This window comes from Phyllostomus discolor, chromosome 9, assembly GCF_004126475.2.
Source record: "Phyllostomus discolor isolate MPI-MPIP mPhyDis1 chromosome 9, mPhyDis1.pri.v3, whole genome shotgun sequence".
NCBI lineage: Eukaryota > Metazoa > Chordata > Mammalia > Chiroptera > Phyllostomidae > Phyllostomus > Phyllostomus discolor.
Genome location: NC_040911.2, coordinates 100,642,196 through 100,667,204, shown reverse-complemented (window position 1 = coordinate 100,667,204; position 25,009 = coordinate 100,642,196). Strand labels below are relative to the sequence as shown.

Genomic DNA, 25,009 nt, shown 5'->3' with positions numbered 1-25,009 from the left:
CTGGGAATCTCCAAGACCAGCTCAAGTAGCAGCCATCTCAGATTGCTTTATAGCTCCGGCAGGGATGGTCCCTGGCAAAACACAGATGGGGGTTGATCTTGACCTGCACAATTCAGGGAACCCCAGTGGACAACTACATACCACCCTACCCCTGCACAGCTTATCCTCCATGGAGGGTGGAGGTTGGTGGTCAGTGGTCACAGCCAGTCCTTGAAGCTAACTGATCTGGATAAGTCCCTCCCATTGACTTGCCAACAGCAATCAAGGTTCAACTACAAGAGAAGGGTGTACTCAGCCTGCATGAAGGGTTCACCTTGAGTACCCAGCTTAGGTGATAGGGGAGGATGTGCCACTGGACACCTACGACATTAGTCCCCGTTACTAAGACAGGGAGTCATAGTAATTCTACCTAATACATAGAAACAAACACAGAAAGGCTGCCAAAATGAGGAGACAAAGAAACATGGCCCAAATGAAAGAACAGATCAAAACTCCAGAAAAAGAACTAAATGAAATGGGGATAAGCCATCTATCAGGTGCAGAGTTCAAAACACTGGTTAAAAGAATGCTAAGGAACTTAGTGAGGACCTCAGCAGCATACAAAAGATCCTGTCAGAAGTGAAGGATACCCTAATTGAAATGAAGAACAATTTGCAGGGAAACAACAGCAGAGTGGATGAAGCCAAGAATGAAACCAATGGTACAGAACATAAGGAAGCAAAGAACAGCCAATCATAAAAACAAGAAGAAACAAGAATCTAAAGAAGTGAGGACAGTATAAACAGCCTCTGAAACAACTTCAAGGTCCAACATTTACATCATAGGGGTGCCAGAAGGAGAAGAGTAAGAGCAAGAAATTAGAAATCTATTTGAAAAAATAGTGAAAGAAAACTTCCCTAATTTGGTGGAGGAAATAGACATGCAAGTCCAGGAAGCACAGAGAGTCCCCAGCAAGATGGATGCAAAGAGGCTCACTCCAAGACATCGTAATTAAAATGCTAAAGGTTAAAGGTAAAGAGAATCTTAAAAGTGGCAGAGAAAAGAAGTTAGTTACTTACAGGGGAGTTCCCATAAGACGGTCAGCTGATTTCTCAAAAGAAACTTTGCAGGCTAGAAGGGACTGACAAGAAATATTCAAAGTCATGAAAAGCAGGGACCTACAGCCCAGAATGCTCTACCCAGCAAAGCTACTAATTAGAATTGAAGGGCAGATAAAGAGCTTCCCAGACAAGAAAAAAACTAAAGGAATTCATCACCACCAAACCATTATTATATGAGATGTTAAAGGGACTTACTTAGGAAAAAGAAGATCAAAACTGTGAAAAAATGGCCATAAATACATATCTATCAACACAACTGAATCTAAAAAACAAACCAAGCAAACAAGAAAAACAGACAGAATCCTGAATACAGAGAGCATTTTGATGGTTGCCAGATGGAGAGGTGGGTATGGGGAATGGGTAACGAGGTGGGGGATTAAGACGTACAAATAGGTAGCTACAGAGTAACCATGGGGATGTAAAGTACAGGATAGGAAATGGAGCAGCCACACAACCTGCACATGACCCGTGGACTTGAACAATGTGGGGGAACGGGCTAAGGGAGGGGGAGGGGCTGAGTGGAGGAGGGCAAAGGGCGAAAAATTGGGACAACTGTAATAGCATAATCAATAAAATATAATTTTAAAAATAAAATCATTATTTTCCTAAAAAAAAAAGAAAGAAAGCCCACATTCCATTTCTCTCAATGTTCCAACAATGTTTATTGTCGGCTTTGCCAATTAGCCATCACTATAAAGTCATTTTCTCAGTCTACATTTCTGGCTGCGGTTTAAAGAGATCAGCAGTAAAACACCTCTCTTAGCCATGACTAGAAATTGAACATGAAAGGGCTTATTTTCTCTCTAATTCTAATAAGAAGCTATAAATTAGCTTCTTAGTCCAAACTTTTGAAGGGCTGTTTCAAAAATGTTAGGCTAGTTCGCGTGCATATATTTTAAGATTAAATATAAAATGTGACTGTTAATTATTGAGCATTTGTGGGAGGAGAAACAGCCCCTTCCACAGCCAGCCAGCCTAATTAGCCAAGAAAGAGAGAAAAGAACCTACAACAAAGAAAAAGAAATACCACGGTTTTTAACAGCAGCCTTTTTTTCTAGGAAATTTTGTGCAAAGGAACAAAAAAATGCAATGAAAGAAAACGTACACCGGTTACTTTACAAAGAGTGTCCACACTCTTGTCCAAAAGCTTCCGGTGGATATTTCTGTCGCGGTATAACGGGATGGTTTTGATTGGATCAAGCCCGGGTGGAATTCTCCTTCTGCAGCGGTGGAAGTAGGGGTCAGGGGGAGCTGGTGTGCACTGTGTCCTGGAACGCAATTTCTCTCTGTGATCAAAGCCACGGTCTTCACCAGCAAGAGTTTTCAACTTAGAGAATTTAACAAGAGAAAGTAGAGAGGAAGGCAAGAAGAACCTTCTAGCCAATCGTAAATGTTTCTGTGACCGCCTTGCTTTAAATCCCGTCACCTGCACTTGCTTTGTACATGTTGAAGACAAAGAGGATGAAATGCTGACAGCAAAGAGCTTTCCAAAAGGCTGGATGCCCTCTCCAGCTTAAAACCTACCAGTGGCTTCCCATCACTTACAGAAATAGGTCAAAATCCTTCATGGCAGCCTATAAGCTCTTAGGATCTAGCTCCAGAAAGAGCTCTGGACCGTGGCCCCACCCACCTGCCTACTTACACTCGCCTCCAGGGGTGTGGAGGGAGCCACTGTGTCTCCCCACGGGAGTCCTGGTTTGTTTTATCCAGGTGATTCCCTCTGCCCAGGTGATTCCCTCTGCCTAGAACAGTCATTTCCAAACCCAGATGCAGTGAAGTAAAGGGAAAAAAATATATTAAAACTTGTATTTACTTCTGTGTGCAGCTGGAATAAATAAGAAAGCAGGTTTACTAAAATATAACACTGTCCTATATGGATTAATAGTAGAGCACGGGTGTAATGGATAATGAAATATAAAGGTGTTAGCAGCGGCTGTTTCTTAATTAAATGAATTATGTAATCAGAGAAGTGTGAAGAACATGGGTATAAAACACCCTCTGTGTCTTCCAATCCCAGTTCAACCCGACTTTGCCCGGGTAAGTCCTCTTTACGACACACTTCTCCCGGCCACCTTGACCTTCCAACACTGGACTGGATGTATCTCCCATGGCTTTCTGCTCGCCTTCTTGCCTCTTGACACTCCGCTCTCATCACTTCCCACTTACCCCCTCCAACGAGTCTCAACGCACTTAGAATCTCCACCCATCGTCCCCCGTCCATGTGCTCTCAGCTCCTACAAGATCTGGCCCCATGCTAGGTCTCCAACCTCACACTACTCGCTCTTGGTTCTCTGGGATCTGGACCCATGGGCCTTGTCGGCTTGTCCTGGGTTACCACAGGAAGCCTGTTCTGTCCTAAGCTCTTCGCCCAGTCCTGTCTTTTACACAGAAAGGCTTGTGTAAATTGGTCTCCCACAATTCTGCATGGCTGGGGCCTCCTCGGCGCAAGATCTCACTCCTCCCTGACCACTCAAGGGAAAGCAGGACACCTGGTCACTCAGACCTGAGATGCCCATTGTCCACAGGTAGCTTCGAGCCCCTGAAGTGTGGCTGGACTAAAACGAAATGTGCTGTCATAAACAAAAGGCCACATTTTTGAAGACTTACTAGCAAAAGGAATGTGAAATGTCTTATTCATAATTTTTGTGTCATGTGTTAAAATGATAAAAAGTTGGATCTATTGGATTAAAGAAAATAGATTACTGTTCATTTCACCTATTTCATTTTATTTTTTAGTGTGCCTTCCACAAAATTCCCAACTGCGTACACATGGCTCATGTGTGCAGCTCACAGTGTATTTCTATTGGACAGAGTGGCTCTGGAGTCTACTTAACTCTCCCTGGAGTTCTCAGCTCAGCCCAGCACTTCCATTCATTTGCAACCGATCCCCTGCCCCAGCCCCTCAGGAGCCCACGGGAGGCAGGGGGTCTTCAGTGGTCTCACTCACACTCTAGCCTCCATGCCGCCCAAGCTCCTGGCGCAGCGCAAATACTCAACAAACATTAGTGAAACGAACGAATGAGTTTATAGCACCTTTCATATTAAGCATGTGTTTACTGAGTACTTGGGTGAATTATTTTTAAAAAGTTAACATCTGTTTTTTATAGAGAGATTAAGTGAACTGCACATGACTAATTTCATAGAAATTGTGGTTTGGACCCTGGCAAAGCCCATGTGACTTCTCCAGCGCGGCTCCGCTGCTCTGTCCCCGACCAGGGCACGAACAGTAAACCCACGAGTGTTCGTCTGTCTCCCAATCGGCACAATGAACACAGGAACGAGGACTCTTCGCCTTTGTTTCTCCAGTGCTAACACACAGTAGGTATTGAATATACGTATAGAATGAGTCCTCCATCCATAACATCGCTCACGGCGACGATAATGACGAACGCGATCTGACTATTGACTCCACATAGCAGGCATTGTTCTAAGAGACAGTGGTCAGACTGAGCAAATGGAAGGAGAGAATAGGGCCACATTTTCAGAGCAAATCAAGCTAATTTGAGATTGCAATTGACCTTGGTAACTTGCGTGCTGCCACTTTTCTGTGTCACCTTGCAGGTGTTTCGCCTGATGGGGCAAAATCACATTTAATGTTTCAGGGTCACGGTCCTAGTGAACTGTATAAATTGTACAATCAAGCATTTTTGTGTAGGACAATTATATAAAGCAGGGAGGGCGAGGTCATACCTCTTGAAGCTCGTTTATAAAGGTTTGTCTGCAAAAGCGAGCATTTTGACAGGTTCCAGCTCTTCTGCTCCGTGAGGATTTTTCCGCAGAACAGGAAAGCCATCTGTCGACCATGTCAGTGCGGTTGGTTGTGATGTGGAGATGGAAATATAGAAGGATCGAGAGCAATTATCTGGGCTCTGTGAACCAGTATAGTCAGTTCAGGACTAATAATAGTAGGATGATTAATGGCCAGAGACGTCAAGCAAAGCACTACACGCACGCACAGGGGGGTCAGTGAGGACTAGCGGCCCCCCCGAATGCTGTTCCTCTCTCCCACTGCTCACTCCGCCGCAGGTCTCCTGGCCTCCTTGCTGGTCCTTGCACACTCCCAACGCACACAGCCTTGGTCCTTGCACACTGCCAATGCACACAGCCCTGGACCTTCTGCCCTTTTGTACCCCTTTCATTCTGCCTGGAACACTCCTCACGTGTCCACACGGCTCCACACCCTTCCTTTGGGTCATCACATAAAAGTATACGCAGGCGCGATGACTACGTACGGTGCCAGGTGGGCGCCGGAAATTGGGGACAGTTTGTAAAGTACATGACTGCCTGCCCCTGTGCTGCACACCTGAAATGAATACAAAAGAATGTAGAAAGTCGACCATAAATGAAAAGTTTTTAAATGCAAAAAATAGTATATGTGGGGAGAATGGGGCACACACATAACACATATGTAAACATATCTGTATACATGCATGTGTAATTTGGTACATGCCTGAAACAGGGCGGAACAATACATAAATAACCGTAACACCGAATGTCTATTTGAATAATATTAGACAGCTATGGGGGGAGAAATGAGAGAATTTTTGCTGTGCACCTTGTTTGACTATTATTTATTCAATTTTGAGCCATGTGCATATCTATAAAACTTTTTAAATCAGACAGCATAAAAACATCACAGTGATACAAAATTACTGATCAACTGCACTTATCATTAATCATTTGCCGGCTTATTCTGACTCATCAGTCACCTGCTAGTAGCCTAGCGCTCAATAAAAAGGCGCTGAGCAATGAGTCACGGAATGCATAAGCCCACAAATGAATGGCAGCGCATGACACAGCTGGAACTATAAGAATAATTAGGTCTCAGGTATAATGATTATGACTCAGGTCCCGACGGCTAATGTGGCCTGACAGTGCTCTGCACAAACCACTAAGAGCCAGAGGACAGAAGTTACTTAAAGGGGCACACACCCTCTTTATTAACTTTCCCAGCTTCCAGGTAGGTACAGCCGGCTTTATCAACAGAGTGAGTATAATTAGTCAAGGACATAAGCCATGAAACCAAATTCAAGGTTCTCCACTCTTCGTAAGCACATAGCAAATCAACTGCATTCAGAGCATTACCCGAGGAACTAAAATTTGCTCAAAATTCAGAAACAGATACCACGTGTCCTCTTCCCCCTTTCGGAACGAACGGAGCCACGGGCTCACTGGAGTGACCCGGCGGCACTGATTAGCGCGCTGAAGACGGCCCGCTCACCGCTGCAAAGAGCATGTTTAATTTTCTCTGGTTGTAATGACATTCCTAAATTATTTCAAGAATTTACGGAGGGCCTAAATCATGGAAGTCACAAAATACTGTATATATCTTCGTGCTAAGGGCTGAAATACACCGAAGACGGTAGGTATAACTTTGTTTTATTACTTAGTTTGGGAGCTGGAGCCAAACTCCGGACTTGCAAAACAAATAGAACTTGGCGTCCTCGGTGGCACGCGGCCAGCGTCTGGGCTGAAACACTGGTCTTTGTCCTGGCAGACCCGGCAGACCGCCCCGACAATGCTATAAATTGTCATGGCCCTCGGGGAAGTTAACTCAAGATGCATATCAAGGGGCATAAAAATATTCAAACTCTCTAGCATAATAATCACATCCATCGTTAGGGATCAGTCCAAAACACTGTCAAAGTTATAAGCCGGAGTGGTATTTGAAATTAAAAAACAACCTAATTGTTTTAACTGTCAAGTAAATTATGTGCCTACTCAGTGGAGTATCACAGACTTCGAGAAAATTATGGTTTTAAAAATTCTGTAGCCATTTGAGAAAATGTTTACAATATAACACAATACATTTATTTTATTTTAATTGTTGTTCAAGTACAGTTTTCTGTCTTTTACCCCCATCCCAGCCCGCCCACCCAGCCCTCTCCACCTCCCTCCCATTTCCACACTCCCTAGGTTTTGTCCATGTGTGTTTTATAGTTGTTCCTGTAAACCCTTCCCCTTTTCCCCTGAAATTCCCTTCTCTCCCCTCTGGTCACTGTCAGCCTGTTCTCTATTTCAGTGTCTTTGGTTATATTTTGCTTGTTTGTTTGTTTTGTTGTTTGGGTTCCTGTTAAAGGTGAGATCATACGGTATTTGTCCCTTACTGCCTGGCTTGTTTCACTCAGCATAATGCTCTCAAGCTCCATCCATGCTGTGGCAAAGGGTAGGACCTTCTTCCTTCTTTCTTTCTGCTGCATAGAATTCCACTGTGTAAATGTACCATAGTTTTTTGATCCACTCATTTACTGATGGGCACTTAGGTTGCTTCCAGCACCTAGCTATTGTAAATTGTGCTGCTATGAACATTGGGGTGCATAGGTTCTTTTGGATTGGTGTTTCGGGGTTCTTAGGATATAGTCCCAGCAGTGGAATTGCTGGGTGAAAAGGCAGATCCATTTTTAGTTTTCTTAGAAAATTCCATATTGTTTTCCATAGTGGTTGAACCAGTCTGCAGTCCCACCAACAGTGCACTAGGGTCTCTTTTTCTCCACAACCTCTCCAACACAATACATTTTAAACAAGAGATGTGACATAGTAAATACGCAGTAGAAAGCATGTGAAATTGTAGCTAGGTAGGGGGGAAATGGAAAGAGATATACTAAAATAAACATTATTAGCATCAATATGGTCTTCGCTATTTTCTGGGCCCAGTGTTCAAATTTAGTTTACTATATTAAATGAGAAAATCTCCATTACTCAAATTGTTCTAAAGATTCTATTTCTTGAACCTAACTTTATTCTATGAGTCTATTTTCTGAAAGGCGACCCTACAGTAGGAATTCAAGGTATTTGGGGGGCATCTGATAAAGCAGCTTACAATAATAGCAAAAGAGACCGCCCTACCACTGTAATTCAAGGTGTTCAGTGAGTCCTGTTACCAACATTAAAATGACAAGGACTGGAGACCGGGACCCGCATGAGTGTAACAGAGACAGAGCAGAGAAAGGCTCGGAGCCTGGAGCTCCTGCAGTCTGTAGCCGCACAGTTCTGGGTAGACCACGCATCTTCTCTAAGCCCCGACTCTCTCATCTATAAAATAAGGGCAGAGATGGCCCATCATAGGGGAGTGAGTCAGAATGCAAACCCAGACTTAACTACTATGCTCTACGGCCACTTAGTCAGGTGACGTGGCTAACCGTAGAAACAGACATGGCTGTCTTGTTTGTGAATTGCTCAATCTCTCTGTGCCTTAATTTTACTTTTTTTTTAATTTATTCACTTTTAGAGAGGGGAGGGAGGGAAGGAAGGAGGGAGGGAGAGAGAGAGAGAGAGAGAGAGAGACATCAATGTGCGGTTGCTGGGGGTCATGGCCTGTAACCCAGGCATGTACCCTGGCTGGGAATCAAACCTGCGACACTTTGGTTTGCAGCCCGCGCTCAATCCACTGAGCTATGCCAGCCAGGGCTGTGCCTTAATTTTACTAACGTAGTTGGTCCTTTTAAATTGGCCAAAGAGACAACGGAAGTGGTTACTCCCTACCTGGCCATCATTCCACGGATGCTGGCCCCCGAAGGACTGTAGTAACGGCAGCAGACGCAGGCCGCCACAAGGAGCAGTCTGTGTGTGGCGCCTGACCCAACGCACGTTCTGATCCGTGCACCACAGAGACTTCTGGGTCTGCTAGCATCAGGGTCGGTGTGCGTGCAACTAGCATGGACGTTGGTACCAACAGGAGTGCAAATTCTCCTCTGTCCTTCGCCATTTCTGTGATTCAGGACATATTCTAACTGCTCAGCCTAAATTGCTGAGGCTCCTGAAACTTCACGTGACACTAATAGCATATGACTTAGAAAACCGAGATGGCCTGTAAGAATCCTCCCCCTCCTCCCACAGGGAGTAACCAATGACTAAACGTTGCCCCAAGAGTTCAATGAAGAAGGAATTGGATGTGCCCAAGGTTCATCTCACTTGTGCACGTGGCCTTGGACAAGTCATGTCGCTGCTTTGATGTTCACTTTCTTTATCCACAACACGGGGTCACTAGTAGTAACTCATTCCCCTCTGGGTGTGTATAGCGCTTTGCCTAAGGGCACCAGCTATGAAATGCCCTACTATGATTCACCCAGGCTTGGTATACTGATTCACAGAGCCCAGCTAATTGCCGTCAATCCTTCTATATTTCCACCTCCGCAGCACAACCAACCTCACTGACATGGTCAACAGGTGGCTATACTCGTCCATGGAAAAATCCTCACGGAGCTGAAGAGCTGGAACCTGTCAAAATGCTAGCTTTTGCAGACAAACCTTTATAAAACCAGCTTCAAAAGGTATGGCCTCTCCCTCCCTGCTTTATATAATTATCCTATGCAAGAAAAGGTTGATTGTGCGGTTTATACAGTTCACTGGGACCATGACCCTGAAACACTTAATGTGATTTTTGCTCCATCAGGGCAAATACCAGCACTCACAAAGGGACACAAAAAAACCAGCTTGATTTGCTTTGAAAATCTGACCCAACCTCCTTCTGCCATTTGCTCAGTCTGACCACCGTCTCTCGTTGCTGAAACTTCCACATTTAACTATTTGAGCATATAAATCCACAACCCATCTTTCTCCCTTGACAAGCTGGAGCTGCTGCTGCTTCCTTGATAAACTTAATATGATACATAAAAAGACCATTCCATCCTCTAATTTACGACAGGGAGAGACGTGCTGCTAACACCCTGAGCTCTCGCTGTTCTTAATTAAAACGACGCCAATGACCAGAGGGGAGAGGGGAAGGAATTTCAGGGGAAAAGGGGAAGGGTTTGCAGGAACAAGTATAAAGGGCACATGGATAAAAACTAAGGGGGTGGAAATGGGAGGGAGGTGGGGAGGGATGGGGGTGGCTGGGATGGGGGTAAAAGGCAGAAAACTGTACCTAAACAACAATTAAAATAAAAAAAAATAATGATCACTCAAGGAAAATGTATTTCGTTCTAATACAATGTTTTTGAGAAAGCATCATAATTTTGCTAGCTGCAAAATGCACATGCCACGTGCCCAGCTACCTCTGCTACAAAGGTGAAGGGATAAATGGATGAATAGTTTACATATGGAGGGGCGTGGCCTGTTGCTCTCCTAAGTGAAAAAACCTCTTTCTGCAAAAGGCAAAGGCCGCAGATTTGCGATTACAAATCAGGTTGTGGCGAGCTGAATTTCCCAGGGAGTGGGTTCTAAGAAGGAGGCTTGCATTCAGCGAGTTTAGTGGGGAAGTGGGTCGCAACACCTAGGGGGGAGTGCGGGGGGCAGGCCAGCCGTAAGGCACTCTCCACACTGTCCTCTGAGGCGCCCCCATGCCCGTGCAGGACCTTGGACACCGGCAGAGTTGCCCCATACAGGAGGGGCAGTCACTGTGGGTGGGCGGGCTGTGCCACAGGATGGGGCCAGGCTTCAGCCAGGTAGCCTTCCCTCAGCAGCAGCAGGGGCTCCGCTGCAAGGTGTCCTCTGTCTACCCCCCCCCCCCCCCCCCCCCCCCGCACTCTGGCTGGGGGGAGGGAGGGCTGCTGCAGGCCTGGAGCAGCGGGGAGGAGCCTCCTGGGGGGCTCCAGTACCCACCATGCAGGTCTAGTCCGATTCCAGGCAACCTTTCCACAGTGAGGCAGTGGATGCTAAAAGGTCAAGCCCACAGGAAAAGGTTAAATAATCTCAGATGCTGACGGGGACAAAATTAGGGTCCTGCTCGGGTGTCTGGTGGAGTATCGATGGGGACTAGGGTCAGAGCATGGACTGCTCAGCCCTCCTCTCCCAGAAGGTCTGCTGATCAGCGAGGTACAACAATAAAGGTGAGAGCTGGGAGGGATTCGTTCATTCATTCATTCAACAAAGCGTTACTGATCTCCCACTACAGGGGAAGAGCAGGGAGCAAGACAGGAACCACCTGAGCCCTGGTGGAGCTCACAAACGAGTAAGGGCACAAGCATCAAAACTTGACTCTCAAAACATGGCTGGCATAGCTCAGTGGATTGAGCATGAGCTACAAACCAAAGTGTCGCAGGTTCGATTCCCAGCCAGGGCACATGCCTGGGTTGTGGGCCATGACCCCCAGCAATGGCACATTGATGTTTCTCTCTCTTTCTCTCTCTCTCTCTCCCCTCTCTAAAAAATAAATAAATAAAATCTTAAGAATATATATCACTTAAAACAGCCATGAGTGTCATGAAGAAACACAGGGCAGCACTGTCCAACAGAATTCTCCCCGATGCTGGACATGGTCTATATTGCTGTTGCCCCACATGGCAGCTACTAACGAAGTGTGGCTATTGAGTGCTGGAAATACGGCCAGTGTAACTGAGGAACTGAATTGTCTGTATTCTATTTCAATTTAATTCATTTACATTCAACAGTCTGCATGTGGCATGGAGCTCCTCCCACCTTTACAGGCGGACGGTGCTGAGCAGCATCTCCGAGGCAGCGACACCCAGCTGGGGTCTGCTGGGTGAGAATGAAGCCGCAGGAGGAGGAAGACTTTCCTCACCCATGAAAAGGCACGTGGAGAGCCAGTGACAAAGGCAAGGCTGGGCCAACAGAGGAACTAAAGGGAGTGTGTTTGGCTGGAGCACTGGTCAGCGGGTACAGTGGCCGGCGCACTGACTTGGCGGTCCCGTGGGTTCCAGCAGTGACTTGGGTGGTGCGAGAGGTGGCAGGGTCTAGACTCACAGAGCATCTTGAGGACACTGCAGAATATTTACGTGTGAGGGGAAGGCATGAGGGGGTTTGGAGGAAGAGGGAGGATAGGGTTGGGTTTGAGTTTTTTAGATGATCAGTTTGCTCTAAACAGAGTAGATTTGGAAGTGGGGGGCTGAGCCAAGAAAGAGAGGCAGGAGAACACCCAAAAGGCCGGCCTCTCTCTCTCTCTCTCTCTCTCTCTCTCTCTCTCTCTCTCACACACACACACACACACTTGTATGTGTACGTATGCATAAACGTCTCTACATAAATACACAAGAAGCTGCTTGAATGGCTGCGCCTGGGAAGTAAGACAAGTCTGAGGTAGGAGGGATGTTTCCTCTTCATTGCATCCCTTTTTTTGTTTGATTTTTGGATTTTTAAATTTCTTCGCCATGTGCATGCAATGCAAAGGAGGTGTTAAAAGGAACTGGTGTGTGTGTGTGTGTGTGCGTGTGTGTGTGTCCATGTTTTGTTGTAGGCAGAGTGGGCCTTTTTTGTTGTTGTTTGGTTTCTTTTTTTCCCTAGAAACTCAACTCTGCCTTTTGAAATCCAAAGTAATGAATCTAAAAAGCCATCTGCTCTTGTTTGAGGTCTGACACAAGCCACTGCATCAGGAGCGGAATCCAAAGTCTTCTCTGCCATTTGCCGCCCCAGAGGCCAATGGTGGGGCTCGGAGGAGACCAGCCTGGGAGTAAAGAGGCTTTTTTGTGCAGTTTGGCAAGCCTCTCACATCCACAGTCACACGTCGGGCGTGGCAGGCGGCCAGGTGGTGAGGAGGGAGGTCAGACATCTCCAACTCCACTCTGCCACCGGCAGAAGCTGAGGTGTGAGGGGTTCAGGGACACTGCTCCGGTCACAGCAGATGGCCAGCAGCAGGCCCGGGGAATGATCAGGCCCTTCTCATTCCAGCCGGGTTTCTCTCGCCCACATGTTTGGCCCGGCCCAAGGACTGCAGTGGGGGTAATGCAGAAGGCGACAAACAAAAACCGCACAACGGATTTCCACCCAACTCTTGGCATTTCCTGGGATTTCTGGATATGTACCCACGTGATATGTACGCTAGGGTTAGTGCCTGATTCATAACTGCATATGCAACATGTTATCTTGAGGTTTCATTCATTTACTTCAATGTTTATTGAGCACCTACTATGGGCCCAGGCATGATTCTAGCCACTGAAGAGAATTCAGCTGGGAAAAACAACCACAGAAACAGAAAAGGATATTACCCTCTCGATGATCGGCAGCCAGCAGAAAAAAAAAAAAAGAATGAAAGAATTTAAAGAACCATTACAGTGGTGAGGAATGAGTTTCAATGAAACAAAAAGGGTGGCCGCACAGAGAACACCTGAGGGAAGAAGACACGTGTGCCAGGGTGTCCCCAGTCTGGGGAGGCGCCCGTGGGGCTGCGAACTGAGCGGAGAGCCAGCCACGGAAGCGCGTTACGTACGGGTGAAGGGAAGAATTGAGTGCAGAGGATTTGAATGAAAAAGCGGCTGTCCTGTAAGGACCAGGAAGGAGCTAGGGTGGCTGAAGCTTACAGAGTAAGGAAAAGAGAGGCTCAAGACTCCAACCTGGGTAAGGCCTCGCGGTTCTTAATATCGAGGAGCACCCTAGGTGGGGTATTCAGGAAGTGCATCTAGCCAGCAGTTAAAAGATTAATATTTTCCTTTCCCAGCTACACTGACGTGCAGTATTTTACAAGGCCGGCCAAGCTAATGAAAATATTGGTTGGGCTACATTAGTCCTTATGTATTTATTTGTGTCAAATACATATATCTTTTTTTACCTAATATATGTTGATCAAATTTTCAACTATTATAATTTTATTTTTAGGAAAAAAATAACAGTCACTAGTTAACATAGGATTTATCGTATCTTCTAGATCAAAGATTTCTACATAGCACTTCCAAGCAAAGTATTCTTTTTAAGGAAGTAAATAACCTTTTAGGAGTTTCTGAGTCCTTAATAACTACTTTTTAAGTTGAGTAAATATCATTCTCAAATAAGAATAAAGAGAAGACTGCAGACAGAAAAGATTCTAATTATAAAATAGGCCAAGAACTCAGTCTCACACTGTGAGAAAATCCAGGTACAATGGGTCCATTTCTCGTTTATTACGTTAGCAAGACCTTAACCAGCTCTCCAAGCTCCCGTGTCCAGGACGAGAGGGTGCGGGGGTTCTCAGAGGTCCTGGTGGAGAACACCGTCTTTGCACAGTGAGTGCACGGTGGGCGGTGGCCCCACTTCCGGGGATTTACTCATCAGGAGGCTCACCAGCCAGGTGAGATGGCAAGCGGTCAGCAAAGGGGAGCAGAAAAGAAGGACCCAGAGGGTCCACTAAAGAGAGGGCAGCTCGAATTTAAGTTCAGGTCCTGCTACGTACCCTGCTGTGGGACTTGGACAAAAAAAAAACAACTTAGTGACTCAGTTTTGGGATCTGTAAAATGGGCATAAAAATAGTCTGTGCACATATTTAATAATAAAAAAGGAAGGAAGACGAGAGAATGAATGAATAAGCGGTTAATCACATGACCTCAGGCCTATCCACACACTGAATCCCATCTTATCATTGGAAAGACGGCAGGTTGCTAAGCAAGAAAACCACGGGACAGGAGAGTGTGCAAATGTACATCACGCACACGCACACTCATACACAGGGCACTCACACACAAAACTTCCGGTTCACAGACTAATTCCTGGAAGACACCATTCACAGTGGTTGCTTCTGGGGAGTGAAACTAGGTGGTCCCCGTAGACAAAGATGAACCGAAATCTTACCGTTTGATGTATAAACCGTGAACCTTCAAATTTTGTACCGTGTACATATTACCTATTCCCAAGGGCATCAAATAAAATTTAATTTTAAGGAGGTCACTCAAAACCTCCAGCATTATTTGTTGTATTCCCTGACACTGAATCTGCAGGTTACATACCAAGGAGAAACTCTAGAACATTCTACCACTCGGAAATAGAATCGACAACAAAATCAGTGGGACGTAAGCACAGTTTTCTATTTGTCTTCTCGCATGGGACTATCCCCTTCCGTTATTCTGACCTGAGTACAAGCATTCATTCATTCACCCAGCAAATACTGAGCACTGTAGCTATGAGCTAAAAGCTGGGACCCAACAGTGAACAAGCTAGCCACGGTCTTCGGTCTCATAGAACTTAGCATCCCGGTGGGAGAAAACATAACCACACAAAACAAAAAAAGACTGGGAAGAAAAATATCTGGCACAAAAATAAAGAAAATTAATGTAAAAGGTCCTCACATATACTGTGATATTAGAATGGTATCCAGAGGGGTGTAAGGAGAAGACCTTAGGAAAGGTCAGTTTTGAAGCCAGAAGTAAAAAGCTCAAATCTGGATACAAAAGGAAACCAGCAGCCGGGAGAAAACCACAGAGAAGAGGGAGTCAGAGGGTGAAGACCTCCCGGCGGCAAGGTCTCCAGAGAAACGTGCTTTTCCCATCTCACTTCACACCACACTTTGCATCTGAATTACAATGTTACAGACCAGACCAGGTTCAGAACATCTTGATTTGGGACCACTGTCGGTGAATTATAACCCAGGCTCAAATGTGGTTCTTTTGCAAATGAGCCAAAATATCTGCATGTTGGCGGATAAGAAAACCTGGTGACCGGAAGAAACTGTTCACACGAAGAGTCAGCTTTGCTAGGGGAGTCACGAGATATGATTTCTTAAAGGTGCTCTACATAAATTTCTTGTATTGAGTTAATGTGAGGCATTAAGATAATTAAATGCATTTTAAGAATTTAATTGCTTTCCTAAACAGTGAAACTTATGTTAAGTAAAAGCTGTGAGTGGAAAGCAGTGTTTGAATTTATCTCAGTGAGTTCCTTCATAAGACAGGCTAATTTCTCTTTCTATTAACCACTGAAGTATTCATTCATTGTATATATGAAGGAAGGGAAGATAACATAAAGGTTTAGGCAAATTTGAGATAAGTTTGGAACTTGGGGGCTGGGAAGTAACATAAACACCTATCGTGATATTGGATGGAGGTCCCTTAAGAGGATGGTATCCAATACATGGGATATTTTTTCTTAGGACCCATATGTCTGAAAAAGATTAATATGCAGAATATATGTTTTTTTAAAAACTCTCAAATTTCAACAGTTAAAAAACAAGCAATCCAATAGAAAAATGGGCAGAAAACATGAATAGGCATTTGACCAAAATGTAAATACGGGCGGCAGATAAGCCCGTGAAAGATGCTCAAGGTCATTGACCACGAGGGGCGTGCAGATGACCCCACAAGGAGGTACCAACACACACACATCGGGATGTCTACAAGAAAAAACAGTGACAGCACCAAAAACTGGTGACGTCAGATTCTGGCGAGGATGCAGAGAAACCGGACCACTCACACGCTGCAGGTGTGAATGCGATAAACCGTTTCCACTGTGGAAAACAGCGTGGTGCTTTCTTAAAAAAACAAACAAACAAGCAACTACCAATATAATCCACCAACTGCTCTCCTGGGCATTTACCCAGAGGTCTTACTGACCAAAGGGAAGGTCTTGTTGAGACCACAGAGAGAAATCACGGAGGAGACCAGAGTTGGAATAGAAAAGGATTCTAAAGCTTTGGCGGGCAGAGATCACAGCTCGATCATTGAGGGACGGTGCAGCCAATGAGCGTCGGCTCCTGAGCCTTTGCGGGGGCTGCGCTTACAGGGTGCTGGGTGAGTCCTGTTCCCCGGGGTTCACGGTCCAGGTCCCTCCCGGGGGGGGGGGGGGGCGGGCTGGCACCAGCGGGCACAAGTGTAGTAGGGCCCCTACGCACGTCTCATTAGTACTTTAGGTCTCCGCCCGGGGGCGTGTTTTGTACTATTATCATGAGCAAAGGTCACCAAAAGGACTGCCGTAAGGGCAACCGCTCAAGCACAGTCTGAAGGACTTCCCCCAACCTGACTGCACCTTTCCGAGGTTGACAGCAGTGCCTAGCCCTGTGGCTCTGCCGGCGGGGGACAGCACGCTGCTCTGCTGACTCCGAGGTCAGACCCCAGCCTGTCACCTCCTTGCAGGTGGCCCCCTACCGAGTCGTGAACAGTCACAGTCACATAGGCACCTGTACACAAGGTTCATATCAGCTTTACTCAGAAGAACCCCAAACTGGAAGCCACCCCAGGTGTCTTCCAACAGATGAATGGCTCCACAAACCATGGTATGCCCACACCGTGGAATACTATGTAGCAATGAAAAAGGAATGGACTGCTGGAACCATGGCCGTTCCAGAGCAGGGGACAAAACCCCAAGCCCCAAAGGTGACATCCTGCATGGTTCTATTTACACGATATTCTTGAAATGACAGGATTGTGGGAATAGAAAGCAGCGCACTGGTCGTCGGGGATTTAGGGCTGCGGGAGGGGAGGCAGGAGGCGCAGCTCTAAGACGGCACGAGGAAGGACACGGTGGCGAGGGGGTGTTCTGTGTCCACCCTGCCTGGAGCGTGGTCAGCCTCCTGGCTGGGACAACGTGCTATGTAGGTAGGAAAGATGTCCCCACTGCAGGACCCTGGGTAAAGGACATGCAGTATCTCTTTGTATTACTTCTTACAGCTGCATGATTATCTAACGTTGGTTTAAACCCAATTTTGAAAAACAAGACAGCGGTCCCTAGCCTTGTGGCCGATGTAGAGCGTGGGCCATAAGAGGGCCTCGGCAGGGAAGCCCAGATCCCTGTAAGAAGCTGATAAAAACTATGCAGTGTCGCCTGAGGAAAATCACCTGCGTCCTCTCCCCGGAGTCCACTGAAAGGACTCCACTCCAGAGCATAAAACTCACAGCTCGCCGTGATGTTCTCTGGGATCCAGGGCACGCACAGAGGCCGAGAACACTAGTGAAAGGAAAATCGGTCCCCAACCTGCTCTGCAAAATTCAGCGTCTGGATACTCATCCAAAATCTAGCCGTCAGCACTGCAGAGAGAAGCTATTTTAAATTCAACATTCGCCTGTGTCTGTGGCGCTTCTAAACTCACAATTTCATTTTGAAATTCTCAGAAATGGGGGCTGGTAGAGGGGGAGGCACAAGAAGCTCTTCCTGGCTTAGAATCTCCTGAGGTTTACTCCCACCCGCCTGGAATCAGCGTCCTCGAGTAAGAGGAAAATCAAATTTGCCTTTCCTCATTCCGCCAACACAGAACGGGGCGGGGGGGCGGGGGGGGCTGCAGATACATTTCATGTGACAATGGGACCTATCGCTAAGACTAGTTCACCCTAAATCGTAGCAAATATATTCGTCTCGAGTTAATAAGCCCCAAACCAGACTGTTAATTCCTTAAGGATGTTGACCATTCCTGTCTTATTCAGGGCGATTTAGCACAAGCTTCGCACTAGCAGGCACTCAGTACATATTTGATGAGTGCTTAAAATGAAGGCAAATATATCCCAAATGAGAACTAAATTCTTTAAATACCAAAGATAATGACTCCCCAACAAAAAAAAATTGCCAAACGGCTTGAAGATAAACATTTCTAGTCGTCTAATGAATACAACAAAGAAAAACACATCGGCCGTTGTGGGGAAAATTGTCACATCAGTAATTTGGTTTATGTCTATACATACAGTCTCTCCATGGGCCATTCTTTGCTTAAATCGGGTTTCGGGGATGATGATTAAAGGCCGGCTTTATGCATAATTAATCATGCCATCCGCACGGACCGCTGAATGAAGATGGCTGAACTACCAGCTAGAAAGCACTTCTCACGAGGAAACCGGGGAAGCAGATCCAAATTGGGCCGAAATACTGCATGGTCTTGGTTTAGGCCTCTCTGCTCGGTCTATTGGACCGTGAATTTCATGAGTGGCGAAGTTACCCCCAAAGTCTCTTTCTCTTAAGGAAGAAAAACCACAGTTGATATAGCTTACTGAACGGTTGTGTGTGTGTGCATGAGTGTGTACATATACTTACGTACTGATAGTATGTATACAATAACATTATTCTATTTCCATGATTTCCTGTGATGTGATGACTGTACCTTTCTCGTGGCATCCTAAAAAATGCAGACTCCTGATCGCCTCTCAACCCCCAAACCCTAAATGAAATCGTAAACCCTCTTTGGCAGGTGAAACAGAGAAGCGAAGGGTAAGAAAATGCATCTTCCTAATACCTGGCCATTTACTGACTGATTCTTCAAGCCTGTCCTCCGCCACCCAGAAAGAGCCGCCTCCCTCCCCCCCCCCCCCCCCCACCCCTGGGCAAATGAACAGAAATAACCTCCTAGTGGGACGAGCTCACACAGAGCAAAGCCAATGGAGATGATTGTTTCCTGGTCTTGCTGCCTCCGCCGTGTGTCTACAGGGATCAGGAGAGATCTTCCCACGGCAAATACCCTGCATCTAGCATCCGTGCCAAGCCGTATCTGCGCTCGTCCTGTAATTATGTCGTGTGTAGTAAGTTTGCTCTCCCAGCACGTTCCTCGAGGATGGGAAGGAGGAGCGCTAGCGCAGGAGGAGCAGCGGAAACAGTCACCGCCCATGCGCCCTCCTCCTCCGTGGCGCGCGGGCGGTTACTAGTGAGAGCAGCGACAAACATGAACTGGGTTTCCGCCGTATCCGGCGCGGTGGTAAGCCCTTCTACAAACATTATCTATGAGGTGGGCATTCTGAGCCTCCCTACTGTTACCGAACACGGAGGCTTACACATATGTTAAACAACTCATCGAAAGTCACATGACCGGTTGCCAAATTGGGACTTGAACACAGTCTCATATCAGAGAACACGCTTTGAAACTAGTCCGTGGTGATGGTTTCGTGCATTCCTTCGCCATGCGCCCGCTCCGTGCTTGAGGGTTCAGCTCTAATATAAATCAGAGCTAGAGAATTCCAGAATTCCCAGCCTTCTCGGAGCCTCACAGGCTATTTGGGGGACACAGACAATCAACCAATAAAGCATACAGATATGCAGGGGGTGGTAAGTCTAGCGAGAGAAAAAAGAAAGGGATAGAAGGGGAGGGGGGAAGTAAAAATAGGGTGTCTGGGGGGTGTCACTGAGAAGGTGGCACGCGAGGAGAGTCTGAAGGAGGTGAGGGAGGGAGCCAGGAGGAAGAGACAGCGGGGGGGGGTCACCATTCCAAGCCCAAGGAACGGCAGTAGCAAAGGACCCCAGTTAGCACAGGACCTCGGGGTCCCCTGTAAATCTCTTACTCGGAACTGCACGGGAAGACACGCGTGGTGTGAGCAGCCGGGGAGCCAGGTCGGGGGGTCATTGCCCTATCACAGAGAGGGTGACGGCGCTTGGTCCAGGGCGCTAACAGGGAATGTAGGAGAGGGAGTCAGATTCTGCCTGTATTTCAGAGACAAAACCCACAAAATCTCCTGCTGGACGGTTTGGGAGTGGGGGAATGGGGGAGGAGAGAGAAATGGCAGGGAGTTTGGCTGGCTGGCTGGCTGGCTGGCTGGCTGGCATGATTTTTATCAGGGCAACTACAACGGTGGGACCTCTAGTGGCTGAGATGCAGACTCCGGTGGATGCTGGACAAACAATCAAGGGCGAGAAAGCCTAAAGTGTGAGGCACTGGTCAGGCACCCAGGGGGCAATGGGCCAGACGGGAGACCGGTCCTTGGTAGACCAGGGCACAGACACGTCACTCGCAGGCCAGCCGTCGGGGGGAGGGACTGCACGCAGATAAAAAGCCTGAGTTTCAGCTCTGAGGTTCGGACTGTGGACTAGCCATAGCAATGACTGCTTGGGACGTTCTCTCTGTCGCAAAGGGAGAAGCCAAGTGAGGAGAGTTAACATGTGCCATCTAAGCCACGAGCCCGGTCGGGTTATCGGTGTGCAAACTGCCTGGCTCTCCACCGTCTTGGGGTACATTTTTAGGTCCGTTTGTGGGTTAGCCAAGTAATTGTAGACAGCTGCTCCCCTTCCCCCCCCCCGTCCCCCCCCCCCCCCCAATAGTAACATGGACATCGCTGAGCGAACCCTGTACAGGGGCACAGCCTGAGGCTTCCACGAACCGGTGAGGAGTAAGCTGGAGAATGAAGACGTGACGATACTGAGACTTCTGAGTTACAGGAGTTGCATGTCATTAAGCTCTTATGTGTTTGAAGAAAAAAAACAATACGCACTTGATGGCTTAATCACGAAAACTGTTCAGGAGCTCACCTAATGGCGAGCACTCGCCCCCCCCCCCCCCCCCCGGCCGAACTGAATGCGGACGGTCTTTGAATGTTTCCTCTCTCGGTACAACAAAATCACTTAAATGTGTACGATTTATAAACGCTGCATCCGATGAGAGTGTCTCCAGCTGCATAAACAGTAAACACTTCAAAATATAAAAATAAAGGAATCAATAATGCCTCTGTCCTTCCACTGGTTCCAACCCCTCCCTGATTACACTAAAGAAATGACACAGTCGGAATCAATGCTGTGTATGCTTTCACTGTGTTTTCACCGGTATTATCTGGTTTAACGCTCCCAACACAGCTCGTGTTCATTGTACAGATTTGAAAACTGAGGCCGAGGAAGGTCAAGGGTCATAGAGCTAACGAGTCATAGCAACAGGATGCATACTCTTCTCTTCGTCCAAATCCGAGGGAGCGTTTCTCAGCACAACAGCTGCTTGCCACAAAATGCTGTTTTCTTGTTTAATTATAAACCCTCCCAAACAGGGTTCCAAGGCACAGACACTTGTCTGGATTCCATTAATAACACCATTATGTCATATTAGTTCCTGAAGAGGCTTATGAATTGCAAAGTCACCCATTTGCTCTGTAATTCAATGCCCAGTTCAGTGAGCACTTACCTGGCGCCAGGCACCGTGCCCGGCCTCTCTCTGAGACGCACACCTGTGGCGCGCTGTCCCAGGCCACCTGCAGCCTGGAGGAACGCCATTCCCACGCCTCACTGTGGACAGAGGGTCCCTGCACCCACCCTGAAGCAGTTTTCCCTTCACTGGCAGTACCCACTCAGAACTCCAGTTTGTACTGTTTTCTGCCAACGGTACAATCGGCCTCCTCGGTGTACGTACACAAACCGTATCGTGAGAACACTTTTAAAAAATTAACGGATGCTGACACCAACGTCAACAGAGAAGACCAGATTTCTTTGATTATATTTTTGACCTTTTTGTCTCCACGAGCAGTGACCGTCACCCAGTGGATATTCCAGAGTCGGTCTGAGTGTGAACAGAGACAGAACAAACAAATCCTGGGAAAGGGTACTGCTCGCTGGCGTCCAAACCACAGTAAAATATAAAATGCATGCAAACTATCTTTCCTTCCCTTCTGCCTCAAAGATCTGTCCATAAACATTGGCACACACGGAGGACTATATTGTGTCAGCTGTAGTAGTATGGAAAAATAATCTCAATTACCATAAGCTAGAAAGTTATGGTAACTCGTCTTTCAAATACATCACCATGTGTCACAATTTGGCATAAACTCCGGTCCTCATGAATAATTCACATTTTGTACATTAATAATGCATGTCCTCTCCCTATTGGAATGCTCCCTAACACAGAATGGATGCCTCTTCACAATTTCCTCAATTGACATGATGGAGTAAGTCTAAAATTAGAATGGTGGTTTTTTTTCTAATGCTGCCTTTACTATTGTAACACTCTGGCTTGCCCACAAGATTATCCAAAATAAATGCCCTATTAATTCTCGTCCTCTGCATGGCAGTCTTGCACTTCAGTCCCCCAAGCATAGTCGATCCTGGTGATAAGAACGTTTGCAAAGCAAAACCTGAAATCAAGGAAACTCAGGCAGGGCTGATAGGGATGGATTAGTTCTGCTACATTCTTCCTAATTATGTAATTATACAGTCACAATAACAGAGAACATAGTTGCTAAAATATGGTAACCGGCAGGAGAAAGAAAGAAAGAAAGAAGAAAAGAAAAGAAAAGAGAAGAGAAGAAAAGAAAAGAAAAAAGAAAAAGAAAAAAAGAAAAAGAAAAGAAAAAGAGAGAAGGAACCAGGCAGGAGTTTGTAATAATTACAGATGTTTCTCATCACCAGGTGTTCCTCCTTAGCTGTTTACCTCGGTAAAATTTCTATTCAATTGTCAGTACAATTACCTGGCACACAAAGAAAGTCTGAAGACCAGATGAGACAAAGGTGCCAGGACAGATCCGCAGAGAAAGACGGCACCATCCCCCTCCCCTCCCGTCCCCCCTCCCCCCTCCCCCTCCCCCTCCCGGCGGTGGGGCTACTCCACATCACCACTGACGTTCACGGTCATCTCAGACATGACTAAAGTAACTTTCCTCCCCCACCTCTGGCCCAACGCATGCAGTAAACAAAGACAGCAAGACCACTGGACACAACGCTGAGAGAAATGAGGTAGTTTGCCTTTTCTTTTTCTTTTTTTTTTTTTAAGAAATCATTCCAGGATCCTGCCCCTCCCTCAGGAATCCCTTCGCCGTCCCTCAGTCCCGGAGAACAGCAGAGTGGGAGCTGTCAGAAATGCCATTGGTGACGACGAAAGGGGGAAAGGGGGGAGCCTTGACAAAAGCCACCCCTGTGCCATCATGTGTCCCCTCCCAATACCCTCAGACTCATTCATTCTTCCCTTTAGCACGTATTCAGAGAGCCACTCGCCCCTGCCAGGGACTGTCCCTCCCTGAACAATCTCTCAGTGGGTTCCAGCGTGTGTTCCAGCAGCAGAAATCCACCGCCCAGACTAAACACGGGGGGGGGGGGGTGGGACTGAGACTGGAGCATCTACCCCCAGCTGGCCTTGCCAGGGGCTACCCACGCTGCCTCTCCCAGTACCTGGGGCAGAGACGGGTCACCGCCCAGGACCTGGAGTCCGGAGAGACCTTTCAGGGGGCAGAAGCCTCCCAGGGGGCAGAGGGTCTCTGACCTTGTTCACACCGAGGGTGTCTGCCCTCTCTCTCGGCCAGCTGCCCCATCCCCTGGAAAAGTTAAGTTGGCGGCGCGAGCGGGAAGCCGGGCACCGGGGGCATCCGGCAGGGCTCCGCGCCCGCCCGGGTTCTCGGCTCTAACTCCCATGGCTACCGAGAAATATTTATTTCGAGTCGATGGGCTCCGGCGGCTCCTGGAGCCAAACACGCGGCCACCGTGAGAAAGCCAAGTCATCCGAGAGATAAAGATAGACCCGTGACATACCTAGACCTGGCCTCCCAGGGGCAGCCCGCGGAGGTGTGGATTCCGGCGGCGGCGAGAGCCACCTCGCCGTTCCCATTCACCAGCGCGCGGCCCGAGATCCTCCTCCTCCTCCTCCTCCTCCTCCTCCCTCCGGAGATGCTGGCTCAGGAGGAAGACAATTGAGCCGGCGAACAGAGAAGAAGAGGATTCGTACTCACCCCCAGGCGTCTGCTCCGGATCCTCACGTACCCTTGCTTCACTATGTCATTAAAATTGGAAGCCATCCCGGTCAGCCGGTGACCCCCTCACCGGAGCGCACGCACCCTAAGGGGCTTCGGGGAGGGTGGAGGGCAGGGTCAAGAGGAGGCGTGGGGGCGGGGAGAAAGTTGAAGAGGTGTAGCTGCTTCCGCTGCGGCTCTGCGAGGCTTTAGGAGGCGCACATCACTTTGCCTGTCCCCCAACCCTGGAAGTGGGCGGCGTGCAGCCACTTTGGGGGAGCGCAGGGAGAGCGCAGCGCCGAGGCGAGGCAGGAGCGCCGGCGTCAGCTGACTCATCAGCCAGCCTGCCAGGAGGAGGAGCGGCGGCTGCCCAGGGATCCAGCCCTGCCTCCTCCCAGGCCCAGGAGGAGGAGGAGGAGGAGGAGGAGGAGGAGGGAGGGGGGTCGAAGAGGAGGAGCCGTGCAGGTCCCTGCACTAGGAGTGGCCACCCACCGGCCGACCCACTTGAACGCGCTCTCCCAGGGTCCCCCACCCACCTGGCCCGGCCCACTTCCCCGAGCGATTGGACCTCCAGCGCGCGTCCCCGGCGCCCCTGCACCTCCCAGACAGCCCGCCGCTGGAAGGCTCCCTCTCTGCTCGCGCTGGTGGCTTATTTTAGAAGGAGAGGAAATTTCACTTTTTCCCCAGCCGCCGCCGACCCCACCTCTGCCTTCAGCCCCGTCTCTTCCCTGAGCAGGGCTGATTTTTACGTCTGTGGTGGGATTTTTACGTCTCTGGTGGGTTTATCTGGGGAGGTGGCAATGCCATGGCTTGCCTTGACCTTGGCCTATGAGGGCAGGGATATTGCCTTGGCTTAAGCTGCACGCTCCCTCGGGGTTCCTTGCATCCTGCACCCCATCCTCTGTGACACCGTTTGCCACATTTTCATTGTCTGAACCTATCTTTCCCACCGGAACG

General features: G+C 47.9%; 1 protein-coding gene across 2 annotated transcripts in view; it reads right to left on the bottom strand.

Moving 5' to 3' along the window:
- DOK5 (docking protein 5) overlaps positions 1 to 24,424 on the bottom strand; it is a 123,122-nt gene extending 98,698 nt beyond the window's left edge. Inside the window, exon 1 of one of the 2 annotated variants that reach the window (XM_036009978.1) lies at positions 24,053 to 24,424. In XM_036009978.1, coding sequence (XP_035865871.1) covers positions 24,053 to 24,118 — 66 coding nt within the window. In that variant the 5' untranslated portion in view covers positions 24,119 to 24,424. The remainder of the gene's footprint in view (positions 1 to 24,052) is intronic. The other variant, XM_028524166.2, reaches the window with a different exon arrangement.
- Between the last annotated feature and the right edge of the window lie 585 nt (positions 24,425 to 25,009).